Raw genomic sequence first — 12,051 nt, forward strand, 5'->3', positions numbered from 1 at the left:
TGCTTTTATGACAAAGGTGAAACCTGAAAATAGCATTTGGCGATTGTTTTGCAACGAGCAAACTGAACATAATGGCAAAAGGCCCAAGGGAAGGTGTGCAGGAACTGAAGGAGAGGCATTTAAGGGAGATTTTCACTGTGATTGCCAGGACTGCCACGATTGCAGGAGAAAAGGACCGAGTCTGAGAGAGCACACAGGTTTAGGGCCGGTTTCCAGCTTGCCTGCCTACCGAGAACTGTATGACAGAGAAGGGCGTGAGGCCGAGCAGCCAAGCTTACTGTCCTATTTCAAGCCATCCTCACCAGCCACACCAGCCACAGCAGCCGCATCAGCTACAGCAGCCACAGCAGACAGTGCTACTTGACCGCCTTTGACATAGAGGCAGGCAGACAGAGAAGACACAGACGTCAGTGACCTGCCTGCCCTGATGGATTCAGACGCTGGTGAGATGTTAACAGAGGCCCCTCTTCCTCTCTCCCCTGCACCCCAGTCTCCTGTACCTCCCCACAGCCCGCCTGCCAATGACTGAGCCTAGCACACCATCATCACCACCTCTCAGCCTCCCAGTGTGCGCGCTGTCTTTCCGATTCTGGTGAGGGAAACGACACTGGGCATACAATATATCGATTCTGTACGGGCTGTGTGATTAGCGTGTTATCCCTGCTTTACTGTATGTTAGTGTCATTGTAGGTTTTCTGTGTCATTTGGTATGATTTGGTAGGCTATTTTGAAGGTCTGGGAGCACTCAAAAAGTTTTGCATATCAATTAATGGTAATTGCCTCTTCACGTTATGGCATTTTGGCTTATGAAAGGTTTCATTAGAACTCCCTACAGGGACTTCCCTGGCGGTCCAGTGGTTAAGACTCCGGGCTTCCAATGCGGGGGGCACAGTTCAATCCCTGGTCAGGGAACTAAGATTCCACAGGCATTGTGGCACAGCCATAAAAGTAAAACAGGAAAACAAAAACAAAGAACTCCCTCCTTTTGGATAGCGGGGGAAACCTGTGATATACACCCTGGCTTGACGCCCCTGGCCATTACTGGGACCTGTCCAGCTTTCTCTGCTTCAAACCAGTGGTTCTCATGCCTGCCTGCACATTGGAATCCCGAGAGCTTAAAAACATTCCAATCCCTGTGTCACCACAGAGGTTTTTGTTGTTGTTGTTGACTGTGTTGGGTCTTCATTGCTGCGTGGGCTTTCTGTCGTTGCGGTGAGCAGGGACTACTCTTTGTTGCGGTGCGCGGGCTTCTCGTTGCGGTGGCTTCTCTCGTGGTGGAACAGGGGCTCTAGGCGCACGGGCTTCAGTAGTTGTGGCACGTGGGCTCAGTAGTTGTGGCTCGCAGGCTTAGCTGCTCCTCGGCATGTGGGATCTTCCCAGACCAGGGATCGAACCCATGTCCCTCACATTGGCAGGCGGATTCTTAACCACTGAACCACCAGGGAAGTCCCAGCCCCAGAGATTCTGATTTTAAAGTTCTAGGGTAGGACCTCAGGTGTGTGAACCCTCCCCAGGGGATTCTCCTGTGCAACCAGGACTGAGAACCGCTGCTCAAAGTGCATGGGCTCCAAGCAGCCTTTTGGCCCAAACTTTGCATCCCGTCTGTCTTCCTGTGGGGAGAGAACGGGTGTCAGCCACCACAGGTACGGAGCCTGCCATGTGCCCAGAGCAGGGGAGCTTCAGACCTCTGTAGCCCTGGATGTTTCTTCTAGTGGAGTCTGTGGCAGAGGCCGAGTGTGTAAGACAGACCAAGAGCTGCCCGGCTGGAAGTGCTGTGAATATGTGAGTGTTCCCGGGAGGTGCCTGCTGGAACGGGGTACGGTATGAGGTGGGCCCCAACAGGGACCCCCAGAGTGAAATGGAATCCCCACGGAGGCCTCGGCCCACCGTAGAGCCCCCTCTGCCCCGCTCGCCCTTTGGGATCCCGCCCCACACGGCTTCCCTTCCATTTCATGACGTTTCTCTCTTGCGCCTGCTCCGCCTGCCCGTGGCTATCTGGGGGCTCCTGGGGCTCTGCCCAGGCTGGAGGCAGAGTGGGCAAGAGAAAAGTGCCACCTAGCTGAGAGGCAGTCACAGGTGCCATCACTGGCACTCTGATATACAGGTGAGAGGACAGGCTGGGTATCGGATGTAAAGTCAATGTCATCCGATGTCCCGGTGTGGGTATACGGGCTCAGGGTCTTCTTTTCAGAGGAAGCTCCTTCCAGCACCAGCTCCCTTGAGAGGGTACTACGACCACGGCCCCCCCACCCCCAGCTCTGACTCTGTTTGCCCTTCCCCCACCCTGTGCTTCTTCTCCCATGATGGTTCCCCTTTAGGGGTCCCACCCTCACCCCCTCCAGCCTGGCCTCCTGCGGGGCCTCCCAGCCCACCAGACAGGGCTACGCACGTCTGGGTACCCGCTGCGGCTGGCTGCCAGTCCTGTCCCCCAGGCTCTGTGGTCCCAGGCACATCCTGGGCTGTGGCTGGGCTCCAGCTCCGGGGCTCCAGAACAGTCTATGGCAATTGGAGGCAGGTGGTGCAGGGCGCACAGAGAACCCCAGAGGGCCTGGAACCCGACTGCGCAGCTGCCCCAGCCGAGCCTGGCCTGGGAGCCGGCTGAGCCCCCACCCGGCTCGTGCTGCATAGCGGTGGGCTGACAAGTACAGACCTGGCTGTCCTCACGACGGAGTGGACATCTGAGCCACTGTATGGGAAGAACATGGTGAGGTTCCGCGTGTCTGCACGGGGAAGCTGGGGGCCGCGCTTGGGGATGTTCTCTCGGGGTGGGGGAAGGGGGAAGAGACATTAACAGGAATAAAGGTGAGGAGATGAACAGACCCCGGTTTGCGACAGGTCCCAGAACCCAAGGAGGGGGCGGCCAGCAGCATCTCATGCAGCCGGGAGTGGAGAAGAGATCTCAGATTCTCCCTGATGGCTGTTAAGAGTCCTTCCAGAAGAGAGGGGCGGGGCGGGTTGGGGCCCTGATGACAAAGCAGCGGTGGCAGCAGGGCAGAGGGCATTGGTGAAAGGTACAGTGACCCACTGGTGTGTCCGGGGCTTGGAGAAGTCTCCCCCTACATTACCCCACCTCCTCCCACCCCCAGCACAGAGCCTGTGGCAGCTAGCGGGCCTGGTGTAGGGTGGCAGTGAGCTTCCACCTGGGCCCAGGTGAGCGATGCCCCGGTGTCAGGGCCCCAGGGAGCTTCTCCAATGGGGCCCCACCTGCTGCCTGTCTTCCCTCCAGTGTGACAGCCGCCAGGGTCCCACTGCTGATTCCTTCAGCCCCGGGGGAGAGGGAGTTGCTGTGCCCCTGACTCACGCTCTGAGGTTCCCTCCCTGCTGGGACCCCGCCCCTCACTCTGCCTTTTCTCTGCTTTTTCTCTGTGACCATGACCACCGCCTGCCAGCACGTCCCATAGCTATGGGTTGGGCCGTATGAAATAGCCTCTGTTCGACTGTTCTTGACCCAAAGAAACGGCAGCTTTTTGATCAGTTCAGCCTGACACTGGGGCTTGTTCAGTGTCCGTCCCTCCCCTCATGCACCGCCCGGAGCAGGCTGTCTGACCTGTTTACTGCACCAGGCGTGCACATAGCGGGTGTTTAGTGTTTGCAGAAAGGGTGAGTGGAATGAGTCCAGCTGTGTTCTGGCAGCTCCAGCTGCGCCTCCCCTGCCCGCCGGCCCTCAGGTTCAGGGTCCCCACCCTGGGAGGGGCTCACGGAGAGGATGACTCGGTTCCAGGACTCCAGCCCGGCTGTGTCCAGGCCTCCCTGCAGGCTCCCACCTGGCACCTGGAAGTGACCCTTTCCCCTCCCCACCCACCTCGCATCATCTGGCTCTGCCCCATCCACTGGCCCTGGATCAAGTACCTCACCTGCTTCCCATTCACCGGCTGCTTCTGTGAGAAGTACGCGCTGGACCAGGTGCTGCACTGACCACCTGCCCGGCGGGGCCGGCGGGGCTGCTCCCACGCAGCGCTGAGGGCACGGGGACTGCGCCCGGGCCGGGCTGCCTGCCTGCACAGCGCCCACCCCCACTCCAGAGACCCCTCCCTCCCCCAGGAGAGGCTGAGTCCTCGGGAGACGCTCATCAAGGGAGGTTCCTAGGGGGACTGAGCCCCCCTGCCTCAGGCCTGGGCTGGGGGACACGGAGCACGTGCTCCACCGCAGCTCGGCGCCCAGGCCCCAATGTCACCCCGCTGCCCTGCTGTCGGGACCACCTCCTGGGGTGGGCTCCTTTCTTCCTGGGGTCCTGGGCTGCTGCCCAGCTCCCACCCGGCTCTGCTGGTACGTTGCCTCTCCCTGTTACTGTGAGTGCACCCTTCCTGGGGAGGAGGCTGGGGTTCCCACCAGGTTCCCAGCCCTGCCTGGCCACAGCCCCCTTCCTGTTTCCCCTCCCCTCCTAGGATAGTCAGAGGTCTGGGTGGGCGGAGGGAAGGGCCGTCCTGGCAGCAGCGGCGCTGGGCGGTGGGGGGTGCAGCACGTGCCCATTCACTGTGCCTCCCCCCAGCCCTTCACCCCACACCCGATGGGGCCCAAGCACTGTTACTGTGGGCAGAGGGCCCGGGTGCCTGGGGTGGTGGGGGAGCTGGGGTGGCCCCTGCCCTTCCCTGCTCCCGGCTGCCTCCGTTCCAGGGATGAGGACAGGAAGGGGCAGCCCTGGGTCTGGGGGGATACGGGTCCCCTGGGCACCCGGCTCCTTTGGTGAGGGCGCCCAGGCAGGGCTGCGGGACGCCTCCCACGGTCCCCGGCGCACCGCCCCGGCCATACTTTTGGCTGATGCAGCACAGTTTGGATGCAGGGCGTCCAGAAGGCCTCGTGCGGACAGACAGGAGGACACAGCACTCGGGCTCCAGCAGGGCAGCCTGGGCTGGGAGCAGTCACCCTGCCTTCTCTTTATTTTAGCCCCCCCGCTCCCGTATGACCCCCTGGAATTCGACGTCTCCCTTCTGGCTGAGTGGACCTGGGGGGAGGCAGGGCAGACAAGGAGATAAAGGGACCAAAAGAGCCCCCAGCCTGCCTCCCCACACCTCGGACACCCGGCCATGGGCTCTCCAGGAGGTGGCCCGTTCAGCTGTCACTGTTTCTGCGCAGGGAGGCGTGGCCCCTCAGGGAGCACTGCATCTCCGTGAAGGTGAGGGAGCCCACGGTCGCGGCACACGGGCCCACAGGGTGGAAGCCGAACCTCTGGTAGAAGGGCACCAATGGGTCCTCACACATGAGCACGGCCCGGCGCACGGCCGGCTGGCCATCCAGGTGGTGCAGGTAGCGCCAGAGCAGGGTGGAGCCCTTCCCCAGCTGCCGGAAGGTGCGGTGCACGGCCAGCAAGTGCAGGTGAGCTGTGCGGCCCATGGGCCTGTGTAGTGTCAGTGACTCCTGGGGTGAGAGACGGACACAAGTCGAGGTCACCTCTGTGGACACCTGCACCCCCAAATCACCCCCACCTGGGCCAAAGGCAGGTGCTCCCTGAGTGCCTCCATTCAGGGCCCCCCTTCCACCCAAGGAGGATCCCAAATTGGGACCTACATTCCAGCCCTGTGGCGGTCCCTTCACAAGGGCCTTGAGACCCGGAAGGACTGCTCTTGCGCTGGGAGAGGACCACACCTGTGCTCACCTCTCGGTTCTGCAGGAAGCGACCCCAGCCTCTGGGGCTCCTCTCCCCAGCCTGGCTGGCCTCTGCGAGAGCAGGAGGAGCTGGGACCAGTGGCCAGTGGCTTCTCTTCCAGAGGCCTTCCCAGGGCTGGGCACCTCTGCCCCCCCGTCCTCACCTGAGTGAGTCTCTCCTTGTCCCACAGGGAGCCAATGATGAAGGCCACGAGGCGGCCCTCCACGAAGCAGCCCAGGGACAGCTCGGGACACACGGTCAGGAAGTGCTGGACCTGGTCCAGTTGCAGGGGGCAGACGCCCGAGACAGAGATGAAGGCTGTGGAGGGGGCACTGGTGGTGACTCCATGGTCACCCGTACCACATGCCCACTGTCCACTGCGCATCTGCTCCAATGCTGGGGGTGCAGCTTCCCAGCCCCCAGTCCTCCCCCACAGGAAAGCAGGGGATTCAGGGCTGCTTTTCTTCCCACTTTCCTGAACACGCCTGTGCTTGTGCACACGCACAGAAACACGCACAGAAACACACACAATCCCAACTGCCAAGGACAAGAGACTTGAAGGTCTTCTCCCCAAGGGCAACAGCAGCAGAGTTCAGCAGCGTCCCGGACCCTGTGGGGGCTTCTCACCCTCTCGCTCAATCTCAAACACGCCAGCAGCATCCTCTGGGGTGAGGCAGCGGAACTCATTGGCGGGGAGTGTATGGCGCCGCTGGCGGCTTGGCGACTCTGGGATCCCAGGTGGCAGGCGCAGAGCCACAGGCTTCATGTATTGGATGGTCTGTGTGGACATCCTGGCCGCTGCTGTTCCCTTGGGGGACCCCAGCTTCAGAAGTGGCCTCTGTGATGGCCCCTCTGCACCTGTTGGAGAGGAGCAATGGTCATGGATCTGGTCCCCATCTCCCAGGGGACTGTCCAGGGTGGCGATGGTGCATCCTGCCTCTTTTGTTGGGGAACTGGAATGGGGAGTCTGGGGGCTGGGGTGGAACAGGCATGCAGGGCATAGACACCTTCTGCCCTGTCCCTGCTCACTGGGTCCCCGGGGCACTATTACTCCCTCTCCCTGACCCCCTGCAGATGTGCACCTATGAGAGGAGGCCGTCTCTCCCTTACAAAGCCCGTGATCTGCATGTCCCCCTGCCCTCCCTCCTCCACCTTCTCTCCCAACATCTCCAAGAGCCAAGCAGGGGACTCTTGTTCCTGAATTCTGGGAGCCTGGGGACTAGGGTCCCACTTACCAGGACGGTGGAGCAAGGACGCCAATGTTCCTTTTATAGATCCAATCCCCCCAGGGGCCGTCCACAGGCTCACGACCAGAAAAATCCAGACTCCTGGCTACACGGGTGTTGCATGTGATGTTGATCTCAGAGATTTCTAATCCCCCAGCCGCCCCACCTCCCTGTATAAGCAGGACGAAGCCAGCAGGGCTGTGGCCACCCCATGCCCTGTCCCTGCGTGCTGAGGGTGAAACCTCAGATGGCTCACGGATGCGGGGGATTACAGTGGCTGGCTGAGGCCCCAGGGTTTTGAGGGAAGAGCACGGGGCTAAGCCTCGCGGGTCCACTCTAATCCCTGTCCTGGCGCCAGCTGGCTGGCACAGGCTTTCACCCTCTGTCCCTTGGAAGCCTGGGCAAGCCCACTTCTGAGGGTCCTTTCAGCTGTGGCATCCAAGCGTGCCACCCTTTAGAGCACTTGCTCAGGGCCCAATTAGAACTGCAGACCCAGAGGTGAGAGGACAGGACTGGGTATCGGATGTAAAGTCAATGTCATCCGATGTCTCGGTGTGGGTACACGGGCTCAGGGTCTTCTTTTCAGAGGAAGCTCCTTCCAGCACCAGCTCCCTTGAGAGGGTACTACGACCATGGCCCCCCCCCCAGCTCTGACTCTGTTTCCCTTTCCCCCACCCTGTGCTTCTTCTCCCATGATGGTTCCCCTTTAGGGATCCCACCGTCACCCCCTCCAGCCTGGCCTCCTGCGGGGCCTCCCAGCCCACCAGACAGGGCTACACACGTCTGGGTACCCACTGCGGCTGGCTGCCAGTCCTGTCCCCCAGGCTCTGTGGTCCCAGGCACATCCTGGGCTGTGGCTGGGCTCCAGCTCCGGGGCTCCAGAACAGTCTATGGCAATTGGAGGCAGGTGGTGCAGGGCACACAGAGAACCCCAGAGGGCCTGGAACCCGACTGCGCAGCTGCCCCAGCCGAGCCTGGCCTGGGAGCCGGCTGAGCCCCCACCCGGCTCGTGCTGCATAGCGGTGGGCTGACAAGTACAGACCTGGCTGTCCTCACGACGGAGTGGACATCTGAGCCACAGTATGGGAAGAACATGGTGAGGTTCCGCGTGTCTGCACAGGGAAGCTGGGGGCCGCGCTTGGGGATGTTCTCTCGGAGTGGGGGAAGGGGGGGGAGGCATTAACAGGGGGGGAGGCATTAACAGGAGGAAAGGTGAGGAGATGAGCAGACCCCGGTTCGGGACACGTCCCAGAACCCAAGGAGGGGGTGGCCAGCAGCATCTCATGCAGCCGGGAGTGGAGAAGAGATCTCAGATTCTCCCTGATGGCTGTTAAGAGTCCTTCCAGAAGAGAGGGGCAGGGTGGGTAGGGGCCCTGATGACAAAGCAGCGGTGGCAGCAGGGCAGAGGGCATTGGTGAAAGGTACAGTGACCCACTGGTGTGGCCAGGGCCTGCTGAAGTCCCCCCCCACCCCAACCCACCCCACCCCCAGCACAGAGCCTGCAGCAGCTCAGAAGCCCCTAGAAGGCCTGCTCAGGGTGTGACTTCCCGGAGCTTCCCACACGGAGCTGCACCTGCGTCCTCTCGCCCTCAGCGTGACAGCTGCCTGGGTTTCTGCAGGCCCCAGGGGAATCCACTGGGGGAACCGAAAGGTGGGCCACATCAGAGAGGGGGCCCTGGAACACTCTGATGATGCCTCTGAGACCCCAGTTTTCCCAGAAGAGCAACAGAAAGGCCCGGACAAGGCAGGGAAGGCAGCCCTTAGTTCAAGGGCTTGTGCAACTGGTGGCGTGTTTCTGGTAGTTTGGAGGGTGGCATCCTTCTCTCATTCCTCCCCTGCACTTAAGATCTGCCTCGCAGCCCTGGCACAGAGCACATTTTGCCTAATCCTATGTACCTTTCCAACCCTAATCTGTCACTAGCAGGTTTCGCAGGGGACAGAGGCTGAGATGGAGGATTGTGTTTAGGAAGTTCACTGGGCAAGCTCCTGGAAGCTTATAAACCCAGAGACTGCACTGAACGTGTGGCAACGTGCTAGAAACACAGGCTAGGAGTCTATCAACCAGATGTTGATTCTGATGAGAAAGATGGCACTTAGCTCCTTGACTTCCTGTGGTTTTATTTTGAAGCCTCCTTTGCATAGACAGGCTGACATCACTGCAGGGCTGAATGTGGCCCTGTCCTTATTTAAGGGTCAATATCTGCCATATTACACAGGCAGTTTTCCTAAGGAACATTCCAGACCTTTCTGGAATGGAGGTGTCAAAAGCAGGGAGACATCGCCACCTCCTGGAGAAAGTAGGGACCTACAGCTTCCTGAAGCCCAGCCGTCCAACAGAAAAATCCTGGTAGCCCCATACGTGATTTTCAATTTTCTAGTAGCCACATGAGAAAAAAAGCCCAAATAAATAGGTTAACTTGATTTTAATAAAATATTGTATTTACCCCAATATATATAAAGTATTGTCATTTCAACAAATAATCAATAGAAAAATTATTTGAAATATTTCATATTCTGTTTTTCTTTTTTACACCACATCTTCAAAATCCAGAGTGTGTTTTACACTTCCATCACATGTCAATTCAGACCAGACACATTTCAAGTGCTCAAGAGCCACAGGTGGTTAGAGGATACTGCAGTGGGCAGCCCAGATCTACAGACTGAAGTTGAAGGAGAGAGCGATGGGGGGAGGGGGGAGGCACATGTGTATACATGTGCATGCGTGTGTATACATGTGTATATGTATGTATGTGCGCGTGGGGTGAGTGTGCTTGTGTGAGGTGTGTGTCTAGAGAAACTGGAGAACTGGGGACTTGAGCAAAGACAGAGGTGTCCCAGGGACGTGTCAGCACATTTGGGACCTTTGAGAGAAGTTGGTTTGTTTCAATCAGTCATTCAACAAAATTTTTTTTTATTGACATATAGTTGATTTACAATGTTGTGTTAATTTCTACTGTACAGCAAAGTGATTTCGTTATACATACATATACATTCCTTTATTTTTATTTTTTAAAATTTTTTATTGGCTGTGTTGGGTCTTCGTTGCTGTGTGTGGGCTTTCTCTAGTCGGGGCGAGCGGGGGCTACTCTTTGCTGTGGTGAGCAGCCTCTCATTGCAGTGGCTTCTTTTCTTGCGAAGCACGGGCTCTAGATGCACGGGCTTCAGTAGTTGCGGCACTCAGGCTCAGCAGTTGTGGCTCGCAGGCTCTAGAGAACAGGCTTAGTAGTTGTGGTACACGGGCTTAGATGTTCCACAGCATGTGGGATCCTCCCACCCTGGGATCGAATCCATGTCCCCTGCATTGGCAGGTGGATTGTTAACCACTGCACCAGCAGGGAAGTCCCTACATTCTTTTTCGTATTCTTTCCATTATGCTTTATCACAGGATATTGAATATAGTTCCCTGTGCTCTACAGTAGGACTTTGTTGTTTATCCATTCTATGTATAACAGTTTGCATCTGCGAACCCCGCACTCCCTGCCCCCCATCACCCTGGCAACAAGTCTGTTCTCTATGTCTGTGAGCCTGTTTCTCAACAAAAATCTTTTGAGTACCTACTATGAGAGACCTATGCTGCATGCTGGAATACAAAGGTACAAAGAAGATATGGTCCCACAGGCGAGGTAGGCATGCAAACAAATGGTCGTGATAGAGGGAAATAAATGCGATCAGACAGGTATGACCAGGTAAGTGGGGGAATAAGTGGGGGAAATGGGGCTCTTGGAAGACTTCATAGATAAGAAGCCCCAAGCTGGGTATTATAAGATGAAAGGGAGTTCTTTAGGTAAAACCATGGATTGAAGTAGAGGAATAAAAAATTACAAGCAGATGGTGCAGTGAGTGCAAAGGCACGGAGGCACCAAAAAGTCGGGATCCTGGCATGAGCAGCTGAGGCCGTAGCATGGAGCGTGTGCAGTGGGTGCAGAGGTGGAAGGCGGGGTGGGAGGTAGGTGGGAGGAACCAATTCATGAAGGCCCCGTGTGCCAGTCTCTAATGGACCACAGAAAACCATGGAAAGTCACTAAGTTGAGAAGCCGGATGATCATGTTTATATTTTCAATCTCCCGGGAACAGCAAGGTGGTGAGGAGACTACAGCAATGGCTGTAGGGATGGAGATGAACCAGTAGCAGCAGCTAATGCTGATCAAGCTCCTACATTGTGCAGACACATGCAAAGCACCTCCCATTCATCATGTCAGTTAAATTCTCAACAGCCCTATCTAGTAAGTACTGCTATTATTCCCATTTTACAGAAAGGAAACCAAGGCTCAGAGAAGTAAAATAAATTGTCCAAGGTCACACAGTGAGTCAGTGGCAGCACAAGCTTCAAACCTAGATTTGTCTGACTCCAAAACCTCACCCTTAGCCACTGGACCATCCCATCACTGTCCCACCCCCACCCGGCCCCTGTGGAGCTGCCCCCCGCAGAGCAGCTCTGCACCTAGGGATGTGAAAAGGAGGTACAGGGACCATGATCTGGGCTTTGATGACATGTGGAGATTAAGATCAAGGGCTGACCCTCAGGTGGCCGACTTGGTACCCAGGTAAATGACCCTGCTATCAACCTGGATGAAGACTCTGGGAAAAGGAAGGGGTTTGGGGGAGAAGAGGCCACTTTGCACCTGTGGCTGGTCATCCAGGAAGCACCCATGCATTGGTGCTGGGGAGTTGGTGGTGAAGAGTATGGCATGGTTAAGCCACAGCAGCCCTATTGTTCTGCAAGCTGGCCTGGCGGATTTGCTGTCCCTGCCCCTGTATCCTCAGGAAGCGGGAAAGCAGGATGAGCCTACAAACGCTGGGCTCTCACTTAGGGCTCAACCTTTCCACTGTTGCCCCCAGCACAAAGGGGTTCACCCAGTGGATTGCAACCCATCCTCAGAGTCAGGAGTGAGAATGGCCAACGGCCAGGTGGTCTGGGTCCTGATTCTGACGGTACTGCAGGATGACCTTGGGCAGGTCCCATGGTTGGTTCTCCCAGGGCATCAATGCAAGAAGCAGTGAGGCTCCTGGGACAAGAAGAGCCCTTTTGACTCCCAGAGACCTTGATTCTAGAGCAACACACAGCTGGACCTCAAAGGTATTTCTCCAGCCAGCCACTGAGGGTGTGGGAAGGCTCTCCAGGGCAGCTCCCCTCTTGCCCCACTTTCCCAACTAAAGCCCCCAGTGCTGAAGGCAGCCTGGAGGTCCCAAACACTCATTGCAGGGTGGAAAGACCTCTCTGGGCCATCTGGATTTGCTCCT

At 57.6% G+C, this 12,051-nt stretch overlaps 1 protein-coding gene across 2 annotated transcripts; it reads right to left on the reverse strand.

Moving 5' to 3' along the window:
* Positions 1-5,049: 5,049 nt before the first annotated feature.
* Positions 5,050-6,434, reverse strand: LOC130840619 (serotonin N-acetyltransferase-like). 2 transcript variants are annotated; one of them, XM_057716301.1, is made up of 3 exons: positions 6,212-6,434; positions 5,748-5,902; positions 5,050-5,355 (listed from the first exon to the last, which is right to left on the reverse strand). In XM_057716301.1, the coding sequence occupies exons 1-3, from the start codon at positions 6,372-6,374 to the stop codon at positions 5,050-5,052; spliced, it is 624 nt and encodes a 207-aa protein (XP_057572284.1). In that variant the 5' UTR covers positions 6,375-6,434. The 2 variants fall into 2 exon arrangements, with proteins under 2 accessions (XP_057572284.1, XP_057572283.1); XM_057716300.1 differs by having other exon boundaries at positions 6,236-6,374.
* Between the last annotated feature and the right edge of the window lie 5,617 nt (positions 6,435-12,051).

This window comes from Hippopotamus amphibius, chromosome 17 (assembly GCF_030028045.1).
Source record: "Hippopotamus amphibius kiboko isolate mHipAmp2 chromosome 17, mHipAmp2.hap2, whole genome shotgun sequence".
In the NCBI taxonomy this organism is placed as follows: domain Eukaryota; kingdom Metazoa; phylum Chordata; class Mammalia; order Artiodactyla; family Hippopotamidae; genus Hippopotamus; species Hippopotamus amphibius.

Excerpts from the sequence above, each read along its gene's own strand:
- LOC130840619 (XM_057716301.1), bottom strand. The coding sequence starts at position 6,374 with ATGTCCACACAGACCATCCAATACATGAAGCCTGTGGCTCTGCGCCTG. Across the intron at positions 5,903-6,211 it reads GTTTGAGATTGAGCGAGAGG|CCTTCATCTCTGTCTCGGGC; the intron begins GTGAGAAGCCCC and ends CCCCCTCCACAG. Across the intron at positions 5,356-5,747 it reads ACAAGGAGAGACTCACTCAG|GAGTCACTGACACTACACAG; the intron begins GTGAGGACGGGG and ends CTCTCACCCCAG.